This window comes from Glossina fuscipes, unplaced genomic scaffold (assembly GCF_014805625.2).
Source record: "Glossina fuscipes isolate IAEA_lab_2018 unplaced genomic scaffold, Yale_Gfus_2 1, whole genome shotgun sequence".
Lineage (NCBI taxonomy): Eukaryota > Metazoa > Arthropoda > Insecta > Diptera > Glossinidae > Glossina > Glossina fuscipes.
In genome coordinates this window covers 19,522,075-19,539,835 of record NW_023998415.1, presented here as the reverse complement: position 1 = coordinate 19,539,835, position 17,761 = coordinate 19,522,075, and the positions used below count along the sequence as shown (strand labels likewise).

Below are 17,761 nucleotides of genomic sequence, written 5' to 3'. Positions count from 1 at the left end.
TTATTCTGACGCCGTAACAAGAACAACTCTTGCAAATATTTATAATGAGTTGCACAACACCACTGACTTTCATCACTTTTTGACAAGATCACTTATCACGTAGGACACCGAGAAAATGCAATCAAAATATTTATGCAATCTGTGTAAATAAGAAAAGAAAAAGCTTAATTTATTATATAAAGCTCTTCAGTTTAAAAAAACGCTTATCTCAGAAGCATTGCAATGCGCTCCAACAAACAAACTTTCTATGATTCCTCCCATAAAAACATAGATTGAAAACTATTCAATTACATTAGTGAAATTTTCAAATGTCGCAGAACTTTTAAATAATCAATCGATCTACGTAATCTTCCTCTTCTTTCATTCTTCCATAAAGAGATGTACAAATGTGTTCAATTACTTTGCAAAAACGACACAGAATTCATTATCAAATCAAACGATTTAAATTAAAATCATTCTTTCCCCATTCGCTCGTTAAATTTTTCTCAGTATTTCTTAGGAAAACTCTTAGTACTACTAGACTAATTTAGGTATAACACAAAAACAAATTGATTGCTTTTTTTTTTCCAAAATTTTCTTATAACTTAAGATCTTAGTTACGTCGCAATATCAACTAAACATTTCTCCATTTGACGGTGATGATAATTGGGAAGTAACCATTTTGTAAGCTTTCGAATTTCTATAAATCATCAAATAATCTAAAAATGAAATCTTTCTGTCTGTATAGAAAATCGTCAAAAATTGATAGATATCTACGCTATTTAAATTTCTCTTGCATATTTCTTCATAAATATCGCGATTTTTCGTTGGTAATGGTAGTGAACGAGAAAGAGAAAAGGAGAGAGAGAGAGGAAGAGAGAGAGAGAGAGAGAGAGAGAGAGAGAGAGAGAGAGAGAGAGATAGAGAGAGAAAGAAAAAAGTCCGAAGAACATATCGGTTTGGAGTTTGATCGTAATTGAACGCTATATTACGTACATAATAGTAGTTCAAGGTGTACAGTTTGTTAATCCAATCATCTCAGAAAGAAATGTGAGTTTATGCGGATGTATGTAACACCCCGAATCGTTTAGGATGGACTCAATTTTTGTTATACCGAACTATTCAGAATCATTTTTCTGAATCGATTTAAGCTTATCTATCCGTCTGTCCATATTCAACTTACGTATACAATTTTTGAGATATTTTGACAATATTTGTTACACTGTGGCGTTTAGGCCTACGAACGCAGTTTATTGAAAATTGATTAGAGCGAACCATTTTTACGAACACGAACACCGCGTAACGTCATATATGAAAAAAATTTGTAACTTTAAAGATTAATAAAATAAAAAAATTTATGTAAAAAATTTAGATCGCTTGGAGAAATTTTTTAGTCTCCCTCCCATATATAATTCTTGATACGAAAAATAAGCCTTTATACGATAAATAAAACTATCTTGAACATATGGTTCATAATAATAGTTTGATCTAAAAATGAACTGAATCACAAGTTTAAACCATGTAGATATATTTTTCGAAATCTATGCCCCCATATGTATGGTTTCATAATATGGCAATAAAGTGTAATCTTGAGTACTTTTCTCTAGACTAAATAATAAATTTATGTTTAATTAGTTAAGATAAGTCTTATCAATGGTACGGTTTTGGCGATCAAGGTCATCACCATCCCTGCTAAGCTCCATGTCCTCCATACTATATACAGCCTGGGGCAAAAGTATTACACACCCCACAATTTGCTATATAGCACCCATTCGAAATGAAAAGTAAAACTAGTTTTGCTATCCATATTCATATGTGGACTAAAAACAAAAAAAAAATTTGAATTAACATTAAGGGGATAAAGCGTTTGCTTTAATCACCGCGGCAATCCTTTGGGGCACATGCTGCGTATACAAATTTGTTGCGTTAACGCGTTTTTTGATGCTGACTTTGATATAATGTTGTGCTCCCCTCCCTTGCGCTCTTATGTATGCCAAAGATGCTCGATGGGGTTCAGATCTGGAAGCTGCGCCGGCTAATCCAGCAGGACAATGTCGTCGTTTCTATGGGGTATTATATTGCAGGAATCTGGCTTCGTCCAAGCTAGTGTCGATGAAAATGCGCATAAACGACGCCTTCAACACCATTTCTAGCATAGCGGTCTTCGCAAACGCACGTTTCATCGATCCCATGGGCAGCCATACAGACTCCGCGCTTGACGGTCGCCACTACATAATCCAGATGGTATCTTTGGCAAACATCACACTTGGTGTTCCAAATATCTAAAAATATTCAATATTAGATCGATTGTACTTCATATAAAAGTGAATTCAACAACTAGTCGTTGTTGTGTTTTTCTATACAAATAATATAAGAATTTACACCAAAGTTGGATTCGTCGGACCATACAACATTGGATCAATCTTCTTCGGTACAATGTCGGTGTCGGATCCATTCTAAGCGCTTCTTTTTGTTGGGCTCAGAAAGCAGACGCTGGCTTTACAGCTACTATTAGTCTTCTTCTTACCGTTCGAGAATTAGTCGGCTTCCCAATACGTTTCGATAGAGCTGCAACGAGTTCAGAAGAATTTTTTTTGTCGGTTCTTATGAAAGTCTCGAATAAGTTTTCTTTGCTGGCACTCAGTGATCACCCGGTTTCTGCCCGCTTTCCCCAGTGTTTTTATATGAACTAGTCTCCGCACTTCTATTAATAGCAAATTTGCGTTGCGCGCCGAAAATATTTTACTAACTTAGCAATATCCAGCTGAAACTTCTTCGAGTTCCACCTGTTTTATAGGGTTGTCGAGTACTTTTGGCCAACACTATATATTAGTTTGGGGAAAAAGAAATCCATTATTTTTATATGAACTTCAGGACTTTATTTAACATGCTTCGGATTGTTCGATATGGATCAAGTATGCACCGTTTTGTTGTATGATTTCTTGCCATTTTAAAGGTAACTTCAAAATGCCTCTCTCATAGAAGTCCTGGTCTCTATTTGCAAAAAACTCTAGTAGTCGATTTTCACAATCCTCCCTAGATTCCAATTTTTTATCATTAAAGAAATTTTGCAATGCAAGAAAAAGATGATAATCGCTTGGTGCCAAGTCCGGACTGTATGACGGATGCATTAAAACTTCCCAACCAAGCTCCCGAAGTTTCTGGCGAGTCACTGCAGATGTGTGTGGCCTAGCGTTGTCCTGGTGGAACACGACACCTCTCCTGTTGGCCAATTCTGGCCGTTTCTGGTCAATCGGTATCTTCAAACGGTCCAGTTGTTGACAGTAGAGATCAGAATTTAGCGTTTAGCCATATGAAAGCAACTCATAATAAATAATCCCCTTCCAGTCCCACCAAATGCATAGCAAAACCTTCCTGGCCGTTTGAGGTGCTTCACCGCTCATTGACCACAATCGTTTTCGCACACGGTTATCGTATGTGATCCATTTCTCATCTCCAGTCACCGTCCGTTTAAGAAATGGGTCTATCTCGTTCTGTTTGGCCAAGGCTTCGCAGATGGAAATTCGATCCATCATGTTTTTTTCTGTTAATTGGTGTGGCACCCAAACATCGAGCTTCTTTTTGAATCCAGCTTTGTGTAAATGGTTTAAAACTGTTTTATGATCGATTTTTAGCTCCTGGGCGATGTTACGACTGCTAACATGCCGGTCAACTTCGATCATTTCTCCGATTTTATCGACATTTTCGACGACCGGCCTACCTGTGCGAGGTGCATCTTTAACATCAAAAATTCCTGAACGGAATCTACGAAACCAAAATTGCACATAATTGGCTGTTACAGTATCGGAACCATAAACACCATTCACAATTTTAACCGCCTGGCTTGCATTATCGCCTCTGTCAAAGAAAAACTGTAAAATGTACCGAATTTTCTCTTTGTTCATTTCCATTTCTAACACGCTGTAACTCACAACTGAATGCACCAAACAAAAAACAGCAAAAGAATTTTTTTTACTGCGAAATGTCACCTTTCCAACGAGCATAAATCTGAAATTGTTTGATCCATACTTTACGAGAAATCTATCAGTGCAGCCATCTATCGAAAAAATAATGGATTTCTTTTTCCCCAAGCTAATATATATATATATATATATATATATATTAAATATTGCGTGACATTTTCGTCATTTTAAGGCTAAGGACACCGTTGCCGGTAATGGTGATTGGTGGAAAGATTGAACAATTCCAAATTATACAATTGATTGTAATTGGAGAAATGTTTCGTCGTTTATAACAGTATTCCTCTACTTTTCATTATTTCCTTAGTTGATAAAAAAATTTGAATTATAAGAATTATTTTTTGTTTTTGTTCCTTTTTTCTACTTATTTTCATTTATTTAAAAACAAAACTTTATATGTAAATGTAAATTGAATTTTTAGTATAAAAATATTAAATCTCTAGGAGCTTAGAAGTCATATAAGAATATTGAAAAGATGAATAATCTTGAAATTGTTCAATTAAATGGATTTTCAAATATCAAATTCAATATGAAACAATAAGCGGCAAATTTTCCTTTTACCCTTTTATTGAGAAACACATTCACTTTAACGAGAAGCAGTCGCCTAGTAATCGTTACCATTTAATTTAGCAAATTTCCTTCAAAAATGAGTTGATACACTTATGTAAAGAAATAGTAGTTTATATCATAACTTGAACAAATTTTAGATGTTTGTAGAGTAAAACCAAACGAGGAGAACAAACATCAAAATCGAAAGAAAAGCAAAAAAAAAAATTTTAAAAAAATAAAAAAAAAATAAAACAATAGGTTATTAAAAAGCAAAAAATAATAATAACAATAATAATGAATGAATAATATTAATAGTACTTCGGAATGTGTACAAGTACTTAGAAGATTTACGATAATAAATATAAATATAAAACAATTTAGCTGATTATGTGTCGGTAGTGCTATTTATAAATATATATATATATGTACACTTACTTATATATATACCTATACATATGAGAGGAAATAACAATAACTCGGCAAGAAAAAAGCAGAAAAAAAATTATTGTAATTAATTCGTAAAGCGAACAAGGCTCCCAGCTATCAAGTAATTACAGAGAACTAACTTAATATTCTTAATTATACTAATTGTAGCGTTTAAGTTAAAAAGTAGCGAAAATATTTTATTAAAAACCAAAACTAAAACCAAAACAAATCTATGTCAACCTAATAAAAAAAAAATTATACATATTAGAAATTAAACGAATATAAATAAGAGAAAGATGACAAATATTCCTCGTTACCTTTTTTCCCTCTCTTATCCATTTCCCGCCTGCTCCCGCCCACAACAAAAAACAAAAAAAAAAAGAAAAACAAAACCTTTTATCTTTTGACAAACGCAAAGCAATTTTTATTACTTAACAGCGTAGCACTATTTAGAGTTTATTAGTTTTAATTTTCCTCTTTTCCCATTCGCTCTGGCTTTTTGTTGTTTTTGTTTTTTTTTTTTCTTTTCTTTTTTTTCTCACGTAAAATAAGTCTCGACATGTATAATTTCAAACATTCTCAATATTAAACATAACTCACCAGGGCATCAAAAGCTCTCGATTTCTCTTATTGTTTTAAATTAACTTATTTATATTAGTTCTATAAACAATAACAAGAAAAAATAACAAAAAAAAGTTTCTATCGAAAAAAGTTCCATTTCCCATATCATGCAAACAATATACAAAAATTACAAAAGAAAAAGCAAAACGAGAAAGAGAGAGAGAGAGAGAGAGAGAGACAGCAACTTTATGTATATTCGATACTCTAAACGAACTGCAGTAGATGAAGTAATTAAACAAACAACAAATGGCTGTACCTGCAACTTGAAGTTGGAGTGCCATACGAAACAGCAAAAAGAAAAAATAAAAAAGAAAAAAAAAAAAAAAAGAGAAAGAGAAAGAGAAAAAAAGAAAGCCTAGGGAAAAAACATAAGCTGCCTTATCAAGCTATCAACCGACCAACCAAACCAACCAACCAACCTACTAAGCAGCCAGCCAAGCTAGACAGTTAACCAACTCATCAGCAAAACAAATCAAGGATTTTTGCATTTATTTAGAAAAAATATTGTCTTTACCTTGATTTGTCTTTTTTTGCTTACATTTATCAGATTTTTTTATTTTTGTTTTTTTTTTGTTCTTTTTTTTGCAAATATTATTGTCTTTTTTCTCTCATTCAGTTTTAAATAATTTTAAATTAGTTGTAGTTTTAGTACTCACTTGTTTTTTTCTTTTTTTTTCTCTTCTTCTTTTCTTTGTCATATACCTTGAGACTCTTTGTGTGTAATTATTGTTTACTTTGTGTCTCTAATGAGCAACGAAAACATATATTTAACTAAAAAGTACACGATTACTTACATATATACATATATATTTATGTATATATATAAACTTAGTTTTAGTTTTGATTCAATGCAAACTTTTATTAGAAAAGTTTTGAATTGATTTCAATTAAAAATAGAAAAACAAGAATAATAATTAAAACATTCTTCTTCGTCTTCTTCTTCTTCTTTTTTTATCAAATTAACAATTAACGTGTTTAGCTAATAAGTGTGTTTAGCTAATTACATATACATATATAATAAACGCTTAGTGTATTAAAATCAATTTTTTTTTTTTCTGTTCATCTACATAATATCTATCATAATTTAGGTTTTAGGTTAAAAAATTTTATGCAAAAAACAATAAATTAATATAATTAAATTATTAGCAACGAACATACTTAACACAAGAAAAGTAGCTAAAAAATAATATCTCTAGTAATTGGTAAATGACAAATTGTTTACTTGCATACATATACAGACACACATACACCTAAAAAAAATATTTATAACTATTTTAAATTGTGTTTAGACACTAACCCCATATATATATATATATATTTATTTATTTTTTTTTTTAATATTTTAGTGTTAAGCGTAAGAAAAATTGATGAGCGTGTATGTGATTAATTATATGCGTAAACGAGAGAGATACAAAATTTTTTCTTTTCTTTTTTTTTCTTTGCTTTTCTTTTATGCGTTAACGAAAGAATAGTTAACAGGAATGATAAATGTACAACAACATAGTGTGCTTTACGCTAACCACATATGTACAATGTATAAAGTTAGTAAAATCATATCTATAATGCATACAAATAGAACACACCGGCACTCTGGAAATCGAATGAAGCGTTCGTTATAAAGAAAACAAATGGCGACTAATTACAAAACACTTTAACCGTTGCCGTTTAATAGCATCTTGTCGTATCTTCTGAGAACGCATTTAATGATTTAAAATCTCAAGATTCTCAATTTGCCCTGTGCGAGGAAATTCAAGCCCACATTAAAACAATAGTTCAATGACACATACTCGATTATTATTGTCATTACTATCATTATTGGAAATCATATTTGAGGGGATAGATCATTGTAAACTTTTGAAAAAAATCGATTTTCTCCTATTTTGTTGATCCATTACGTATAAAAAATGTTTTTCTTGAAGTTTGGGGATTGCCCGTAAGCAAAATGTCTTAGACGTAGCGACTGATATTACGATTAATAATTTCAATAACGAGTCATTAAAGTTCTGAATATGCTTATTGGGGTACAATCGTATAATTTTGACATTGAAACCAACACTAACTAACCGGATCAAGCAACTTGAGCGGTGCTTGACAGATACCTCAAAAAAGGCTGGTGGTGAGCATCAAATCTTCGGGCAGTTTTATGGCCCTGGAATCGCAGACTAATAGACAAAAAAAAGTAATAAATGCGATCTAATGTGAGAAAAGGCCAAGTTTATAACACGTGTTAGATCTTTCAACGGGCTTATCTTGAAAAACAGTTTTTGAAATCGGCAAGCAGCATAAGTCGAACAATTTTCATTTTTTGCATTCGAATTTTTTAGTGTATCCTCAAAGGAACAATCTCTAAAAAAGCGACTTTTTTTTTGATCGAAAATTGCATTTATTTACTCAAACCTTCGCCAATTACACAAAAATGAATATTTTCGAAAACCCTAACATGTTTCACCCGATATAAAAATGTAGATTAAATGTTTCCTTTTTTTAATCAAATCTGTGCCAATTACGCTGTTTGCCGCACAGCGCCTTCCACTAAAGATGTCTCCAGAGAATAGCTGCGGTGTTGCCAGTTTTTAAAATTTTCCAAAAATTAATTTTGTTTCTAATACTTAAAGGTAGGCTGGATAATCTCTTCAAATATTATTATTCTCCTACTTTTCCTTCCACCCAAAACAAAAAAAAAAAAAAAAATGGCCAAAGAAGCCCTTTCTTTCTAGGCTATTACAGCTACAGTCTATCCTCTTACTAGAACTGCAAACTCTCAGCTGAATGTTAATACAGTTGTTTTGAAGGAAAAAGTCAAAATTTAAGGCAATCTATCGCCGTAATAATTTCCCAATTATCTAAATAAACTATGCCCTAGGCTTCTAATAAGTTTAATATACTCTTGTGTTTTAACCATTTAAATTTGCTGTTCAATGACCTGTCACCTAATTTCCATCGTTCGTTTTCCTTATTTGAAACGGAAATTGTATGCATTGCCGACCGTCAATTGCTCTATTCTTTCCGGCATAATGCTTGGAAGAAGATAGAGTCATCTTTAGCAACATGCTTTCAACTGAGTTTTGACACAAAGTCAGAGATATTAGTTCAATTTACAATATGATCGTGAAGTGAAGTGAACAGATATTTTCAATCATTAATTAATTTCTTCAACTCGTTACGAGATTCAAGAAACGTCTGTCCCTACAATATCAAATACTGTTTTGATTTCGAGAGCTTATTAAACAAGTAACTAAAAAAACCATGCTTTCCAAACTTTGCCTGGATCGCACCTACTATAGTTAATTACTCTTACCTTTATTCTTGTGACGTGTTGTAATAAGTAAATGCCCCTATCTTTCTAAATCAAGGAATTTTTCTTGCTTAAACATATATCATTCCTGGCACCAAACTCACTTATTTTCTCGTTTTTTTTTTTTTTCTTCTTCTTCTTCTTTCTTTAGTTACAAAATATTAAACTCGAAACTTAGCGAACACTATATGTGACGTTTTAAGAGTTCTCATATAATTTTATTTATGTGTTTAGCTTTTACAGAGAAAAGAGAAAAATATATACTTAGTTCCTTTCTTAAACATTTATTTAAAATATTTATAACGAATTAGCGAAAATAACATTTAATACAAATTTGAACAAATTTTGAAAAATTGAAAATTAAAAATAATTATGTTTATTTTTTCTTTTTCCTTTTCAACGATTTTTAACACCAGCAGACAATATTATGTGGGGCCTGGGGACACTACCAGAAGGTAATTCTCATCTAGTTTACGCAATATGAAATATTTAAGCAAAATTTGTTTTAAAATTTGTTTAATAAAGGTTTTCCGGCGGCAGCTTATGCGGCCTATGCAGCCGGTCGTGGTTATTCGGGTTATCCTGGCTTCGGCTTACCCTATCCGACTGGTAAGTGCATTAAATGATCTCGCAATTTGCTTACATACTTTAGTTTATTGGAAAACAAACGCGTCGCTACTTACACTCACCCCTTTTATCGCTCTCTCTAACTATCCGCCAAATCTCTCTCTTTCTCTCTATCTTTATATCTAATATATATATATATATATATATATATATATACGAATATAAGTACAAATATAAGTATGTATACATGTGTATATATAAATATATCTATATATACATTTCATATATATATATATATATATATATATATATAAATCTTCATCCGATTGGCCTTTCACTATATATTTTTGATTTCCCTACTGAACACTCTCTAATTACTTGACAAGTAATTTGTTTGGCTTTTGTGTAACAATTGCTTGAATAATGCACGTAATAAATATTTTAAGGTCTTTTTTTATTTGAAAATGTACAAAATGAGAGAATTAACTAATAAACAACCATCCTAAAGCAAAAATTTGAATCATTCAACACGCAACACTTAAAAGCGAACTCCCACTAAAAGCTTCCTTTTAAAATCAAAAAAAAAAAAAAAAAATTAATAAATAAATAAATAAATAGAATAGAAACAAAACTTTGAAAAATAAAACCCTTCACATATGCGATATGGCGAAAATCAATCTTCAAACAACAATTGCTTTAGATGAAAACTAAAAGAGATAAGAAAATTATGTATGTATGCATCAATGTGCAATATTAATATTTTTCTTGATTTCATTCCTTCGCGTTCATCACAACTATTACGCAAAGATATTTTTAGGTTTTTTATTTACTACGTTCGTTAATAGGAGGAGTTTATAAGATTTTGCATTCAATCGAACGATTGGAAAAATTCAATTCTGTCCACTTTAAATAAATTCAATGGAAGAAGGAAAGCAAAATTGCTTTTCTCACCAATTAATCAATATTTCAAGATTTACGTTCAAGAGCGGAAATCATTTAGGATTATTCGCGGACATTTTTCACGATAAAACTTTTGTATTCAGGTTCTCTGCTGACGAGTAGTAAACTAAAGTATTAACATTAACAATAATGGCAATAATTATAATAATAATAATAATAATAATAATAATTGTAATTACAATAAAAATGGTAATAAATATAATAAGAACAATAGCAATAATCACAATTATAATAAAAATAATGACAATTACAATAATAACAATGAGGATAACTTACATCATGCATTAAAATTTTATCCGTACTATATGCTCTCAATGCAAGATTGTACAATCCAAGTATGTACATGTATGCGTTATTAACGGTTAGGCGCTAACTCTCCTTCTCATTAAACACAACTCCTATAAATTTGAAATCAATTAGTTGTTTGCGTAATGTATTATATATATATATATATTTTTTTTTTTTTTTTTTTAAGTTTTTTTCGCACGTACACTCTCCTTTTTTCCTTCTTTCTATCTCTTTTACACATCCACATTTTTGCTTTCTTATTCGCTGTTTTCAAAAACTCTCGTTTTACGTTATTATGTATATACGTGTCAGCGAAAACCAAAATTTAGTATTATAAGTACGCACAACTCTCTTTGACACGATAGACGCGATCCTTAGAAATCCAAAATGAGAAACAAGTACCTTGTAAAAAATACAAATACGACATAAGGTAAATTTGATGATATATTGCATAACTTTAAAAAATCGTGTAAAATGCAATAACTGCGTATATTTTTTCAAGAAACCGCGTAAAAACAAGAAAATAATTAAATCCACATTACTTAATTATAATACGAAAACCATTCATTTTTATTACAAACAACAAATTAAAATTAGTATACAGTGAAATTTGGGTCGATAAGTACATACAATATGCAAAACTTTCTCTTTGCTCGGTGAAGGGTGCACATGTATATTACGAACTGGATCAAAAATGTTATCATATATGTCGGCTATCTCCAACACCAATACATGTATGGGCATAAATCTATTGACTTATGACTACAGTATTCTCTCAATTGCTGTTGTGTGCATAAGTTTTCGCGAAGCATTATCAGATGGGAATTTTTTTTTTCGAGTTCGTGTTCGATGAAAAATTCGTGCAAAAAAAGTGTATTTTCTGTCATTGATGGAACATATTACTTCAAAATTGTGTAAAAAAAGACCGTGTAAAAAAAGATTTGCGGGTATAATGCCGTAAAATTAGTATTGCCTTGACGTTTAGTTAAGGAGCGCCCCATCTTCTAATTCTACTCCAACTGCTTTGAAACTGTCTTCTTTCTATTTCTCTTAACATATACGCATTTACTTTCAAGGCCCATGTAATCTTTTGATTATATATATACATGTATTCTCAATTGTTTCTTTAAGTTATTTATTTTTGAATAATTGTATAAAAATAATAATTAAAAAATATTTATTTTTATTTATGAAGTGAAACAAAAAAATGAAAGTAAAAAAAATGCTGATTTTCGTCATAATTCAATGCCTAATGGAAAAAGGGTTTTATTATTTCGTTTCCTCCTCTTTATTACATATATACCTCGTACACTTACCCATACACACATATGCGCTTGCATACAAATATATAAATGCGTATATATATATATACGCATATATATATATATATATGCATTGTCTAACTACATCCTATCTTCAATACCACCAGCCAAAGTAAACACACCAAACTATAAAAGCAAAGACGAAAAAAAAAAAACAACAACAACAGCAAACAACCTATATTTGTGTATAATTTTGTAGGCTTGACAATATGTGGCATCGGTAGAAGTTTCGGTACGTGTAGTACGAATGCAGGCAGACGGCCTGGTACTGGCAACGGTGCCGGTAACCAGCCTTCAACAGCAGGATATGCTGCTCATCAGGCGTTAACTTTGCCTTTAGCGACCGCTTTAACACGCACAGCTGCTATTAAATCGCAATTCCTGGGCATCAACAACTTTTAATACGAAGTTCTTGAGTAGAAAGAGAGTATTGTTTTTGTCAAATTATACAACTGAGAGAAGAGAATATACAGTGTCTCTCTGTATGGTGGTGCTCCACTCACCAAGGCCATTAATTTTATTTGAGTATTGATATTGATATGATGACGATCGTTCATATCGAATCGATTTAGTAGAGAAATAAAAGCAATTGCCAAAACCAAAAGCAAAATTGAACCAATAACTAGTTTAGCTGAATTTTGTTTTTAGCCAAACCACGTTTGTAGTGTAACATTGTTAGTATTGTTGTATTTGTCTACATATGCATAAATATATAGAAACTCTTTTCGCTCTTTCTCTCTCTCTCTCTCTCTCTCTCTCTCTCTTCCTCTCTCTATGTCTCTCTTCCTTTCTTTCTTCCTTTCTTCCTCTCTCTCTCTCTCTCTCTCTCTCTCTTTCTTTCTTTCTTTCTCTCTCTCTCTCTGTCTTGCTCTCTTTGTTACATACATATATGTACTTGCAAATATATTTAAAAAAGAAAAAAAGCGAAAAAAAAAAGTATATCCAGCAATTTTTTATTACAAACTTATTATTAATATTTAACTTCAGCTCAATTGTAGTGATGTGTTTTTTCGATATATTACATACGTATAAACAAATATGCATATAGTCTGTGTAGTCTGTGCGTGTAAGCAATTCAAACGTCAGTTAATTAAAAGCGAAAACTTTTAAATATTTTACAACGAAATATCATATTCGACAAATTGACGTTTGTTGTTTCAAATGCCAATTAGATGTTAGCGTTAACTCGTATTCTCTTAAATATTTACTTACATACATATATAGATAGTTTGCTTAGCTGGCAGTTAGTTAGCAAAGCAATTATGAATAATAAATACTTAATTAAATCACATTTTTCTATATACTTTATATATATATATATATAGATCTATATACAGATATCTGTATATATATATATATATATATATATATTTATATAACCCACAGCGTAATTAACGTTAATAGTTATTATCAAAGTAGAGATCCAACCTATAACATCACGTGTCTTTCCATCGATGTCTTTGGTGCACTATATTACATAGAGACACAAAACGAGAGAGACAACAAAACGTGATTTGCAATTCAATAACTAAAACAATAACCATGTAGTTGTAGTATATATATTTAGCATTCGTACTAAACGTTCGTTCGGTCATTCGTTCGAGCACACGTTCCGGACATTCTTTTTCGTTTATTTATATATACATCTTTTTATTAATTCGTCCTCTCTAACAATAATAGCCATTATTTACAAACACTTGTCATCATCACTCATCATTAACATTTATATTTAGAAAAGAAAGTAATCATTATATGTAGTTCAGTAGTTATAATTCTTTAGCAATATAATTACTTACACGTTAAACATGTTAAACCTCGTACACATATATATATATATTTATATAATTATATGCACATATACATACATATATGCCTTATATAGTAGATAGCTGCTTTCTCATCTAAAGAAATCTCTTTCCTCTGCTTTTCTTTCTTCAGCGTGAATTTCTTTATAAAGTGTGGTTGATAAGCGGCTCACTTAAGTAAATTAATCGCGTCGGTAACTCGTGGACGTTGGAGGTCGGAATATCTCAAAATATATTGAGCATAACTTGCTAAATTTTCTTTGTTTTTTTTTTTTTTTTTTTTATGACAATTATCAAAGAGAAAATCGGATTTGAATTAGAAATTTGAGACCTTCATAAAGGCTTTCATTGGTAAACCTAAGTATCACTATATCACTGGTAATTATCGCAAATATTTTGCGCCAATCAACGATACGATTTTTTTTTTTATTTGCTTTTGAAAAACATTTTTCATCCGCCTGAAAATCGGTCAGATAGATTTTTCATCAAATTTTGTACAGGTCCTTCCTTCCGCTGTTTATAAGCTAAACAAACATGTCTCGAAAATATACATATATATGTATCTTATAAGTAATGAGTAGAAAATTGCAAAGTCTTTGTAAATTAAAATTTACCTAAGATAGATTTGCTGATACATTTAGATATGTCGTTACTTTATAACTCGTTTATCATTCAGTATTATTTCTATAGCCAGATGACTCGGAAACACAATCACTATAACAATGTAGTCACGCTACGATCTATGACATGTAATATGATGATAATGTAAAATCAGGAAACATTTATATAAGAGAACAGGATCCGATAATGACTAGAATTATGCCTACCAAAAAAAAAAAAAAAAAAAAAAAAAAGCTTAAATCCATTTCCCTTAACATGTACAGTTAAGGGAACAATTGTAAAAACAACTGCTTAAAGAAATTATTTTTTCTGTTTCTAGCATTGTCATTGGCTTGGATGAAATCGTAATGCACCCTTGTTGTCCTTCAAAGCTACATATATCGTTTGTAGTTAATCTATAGTTTTTGTGCTCTTTAATACTCAATGATTTCCAAGGTTATTTTTAAGAAGAACTTATTAACTTTTATCTAATGATTTCCAACGCAACGCATTTAATTTAATTACTCTTACAACATGTACATGAATACTTGTTTTCTTTGAAAAATGCAGTGGTAACACACTGTGACCTAATCGCGCTACGAATTATGGGTGAAGCCCATCCTCCATATGCTCCTCGATTCGTGATTTCGTGCCCAGCTTCTCACACTTACTAGAGTAAGCGAAATTTATATATATCGACATTGAACATACGCGTGCTGCACATTGGCATTTGTTCGTGTTCATGTTGTCCGCATATGGATGGAATCGATCAAATTTTCCTCCTTTTTTTCCTAAATGTACAATATTTCACTTTAGCTTGGGTGTATTTTGATCGCTTTTTGATCGCTTCGCCATTGTTTCTGTTTTTACACCAGCTTTCCACAATTACCACAAATTCTTCGATCCTTTTCATATTTGTCAAAAAGAAGACTTTTAAGGAATTCAATTATGGTGTTTAAATGTAGATGCTCCTATAAGAAGGCATGCCAGCTGAACATGGGCAACACCTGCCTGTATTAATTTAAATCGGTTAAACGGTTAATGTTAATAATTCTGCCGCTTAATCGTCTTCGATAAGGAGATGCAAAACGTGTATTTAGTACAAAGGGCTCTGGATTATAACTAAGATGATATATTAAAAATAAAGTAATATCTCTGGCCATTATCGTCACTAAGTAGGCGCCATGGACGTGCTCTTTAAGAATAACATTTGGAAAGCTATTCCGCACGACAAGTACCGACTGTATACAGTTTTTACTGCCATTCCAACCATTCTGTTCGCCCTCTAAGTATAATCACCGTAATTTATATTTATATCGGCTCCACTTCGATCAGAGAAATTATATATCGAACTTAATTGTGAATTCTGTAGCTTTGTGACTATTCATTTCCCACCAACTGAGCGAGATAAAATATGATCTCTTTAATTCTATTTCTCTCATACAGCATTTATCATTCCGCATTTCAATCTTGTAAAAAGAAAATAAGACCTATAGAGAAGATAATCTTAGTTGTAGTAGTAGTTGTAATCACACATAATTGAGAGTCAGCGTTCACCTTTGCATTCAGCCGTTTACGGCAGGCAGTTGGGGAGTAATCACTCACCCTATGACAAATTTAGCTTTCGTAGCTGAAAGTTAGCTTTCGGTTTTATATTCAGACGTTGTTACTAATCAGCTGAATACAAAGACGAAAGTTAAACTTTTGACTCTCAGTTACATGATCATTCTCTAGTTTTATGGTTTATCGATTACAAAGAATCGAGTAATCGAAAAATTGTCAAACTAACTATGGAGCTAGCAGATTTGACGTTCCTGCTCGACAGCTAGAACCGCGTACATTAAATAATTTAATTTAAATTTAAAGATTTGATGAATTTCTTATAGCATTTTTCTGCTAAATTTTTTATTAATAAATCTACTGTCATACTATTGCTATTGCCATACTCCAGTTGGATCAAAACGCTTTTGTGGTGGAACTTTATATCGATGGGTGTATCTCTGATGTAAAATACAGGATTTGTAACTAAATGCTTGACACTTAATCGCACACTTTTCGCCGTTTATGATTACAGGATTTTGGCAATGTCATTATATACTTTTTAGTAGCTTTTTGACATAAAGCGCTTCTTTAGCTGTGGAAGATAATGCCATGAACTCCGCCCGAGTGGAACTTAAAGCAATGGTAGAGACACGCGTCCAGGCAAAAAAAAAACATATATCTGTTATAGGTCCACGCAGTTAGCATCAACCGAAGATTTTATCAATTAATGATGATTGATGTTTGGTTATATCTCGATTTCAGATGCTTGATTGTATTAAGACTCAATATTCTCTCTCTATTTGTTGCAGTCATACGCTCACAGCATGGAGCATTATTCTTTTTATTGCAAAATGTCCGAGCGAGCCAATCAGTGATTGATATAATTTGTTCTCAACTTTGTCGAAATTATTATTATTTACATTTATTATTCAAAAATATTGCCTGTCGCTAGGCACTACTTCTGCTATCTCTTAAAAATTACATGAATTCCGTGCGAAATTACGAATAATTACCCTTTTATGGTTACCCGGAAAAGATCCTCGATACTGATTACATATGAAAAACTTGGCTTTGACTTTCATTTTCAACTATTTAACACGAATTTGCTGAAAGCGAAAGTCAAATTTTTCGTACGTAATTACCCATCTGTATTCGGGTATCGTCGCAACAACGCAGGCTGGGCTCGAACGGGGATTAATAAGTCGCCTATTAAAAACCGTATTTGTCGAAACAAGCAATGTCTACTGGTGGAAGCGAAAAGGGGCTGCCCTCCTATTCGAAATTGAAATTAACCACTATTTCGTGAACGAGTTTGCCTACATGGAATCGAATTTCTTCATGCCGAAAATTCACGGTATCCTAATTTTTCGCAACTTCACTACTTCTTTCTATTTTCTTTTGTTCTCAGCTAATTAGTCTCCTTTGAACCTTTCGAAGGAAATTTTGCAGCATTTGTTGCGCAGCCACTTTATTTATACAATTCAACGTTTTTGTGTAGAATGACTTGCGATAAATCTCTGCTCAAATTAATTTTAATTACCTATAACCATGGATTTTAATTTTGAACTAATTTTTATAGAGATGAAAATTTTAAATAAACATTTAAAGGAATATAAAATTTGTTTGTCGCATATACATATATAGCAATTTGCATATTGGTAGTAAAGTACGTCTAGAAAGTAAGGCCACTTATATATACATAAATTTGAATCCTCACATCTGCAATAACATTTCATGTGATGTAGTAGTATAATTTAATACTATTAGTTGTTTAGTTCGCTGGGGGGGGGGGGGGGGGGGGGGGGGGGGGGGGGGGGGGGGGGGGGG

General features: G+C 31.7%; 1 protein-coding gene across 6 annotated transcripts in view; it reads left to right on the top strand.

The window, feature by feature from the left end:
- The window catches only part of LOC119645193 (RNA-binding protein Musashi homolog Rbp6), a 446,186-nt gene that overhangs the window by 411,957 nt on the left and 16,468 nt on the right, over nt 1-17,761 (top strand). For 3 of the 6 annotated variants that reach the window (XM_038045184.1, XM_038045187.1, XM_038045182.1), the window contains exons 10-11: nt 9,267-9,305; nt 9,376-9,459. In XM_038045184.1, the coding sequence (XP_037901112.1) occupies nt 9,267-9,305; nt 9,376-9,459 (123 nt within the window). Of the gene's footprint in view, nt 1-9,266; nt 9,306-9,375; nt 9,460-12,186; nt 12,754-17,761 lie in introns of those variants that run through there. The other 3 variants (XM_038045186.1, XM_038045183.1, XM_038045188.1) reach the window with 2 other exon arrangements.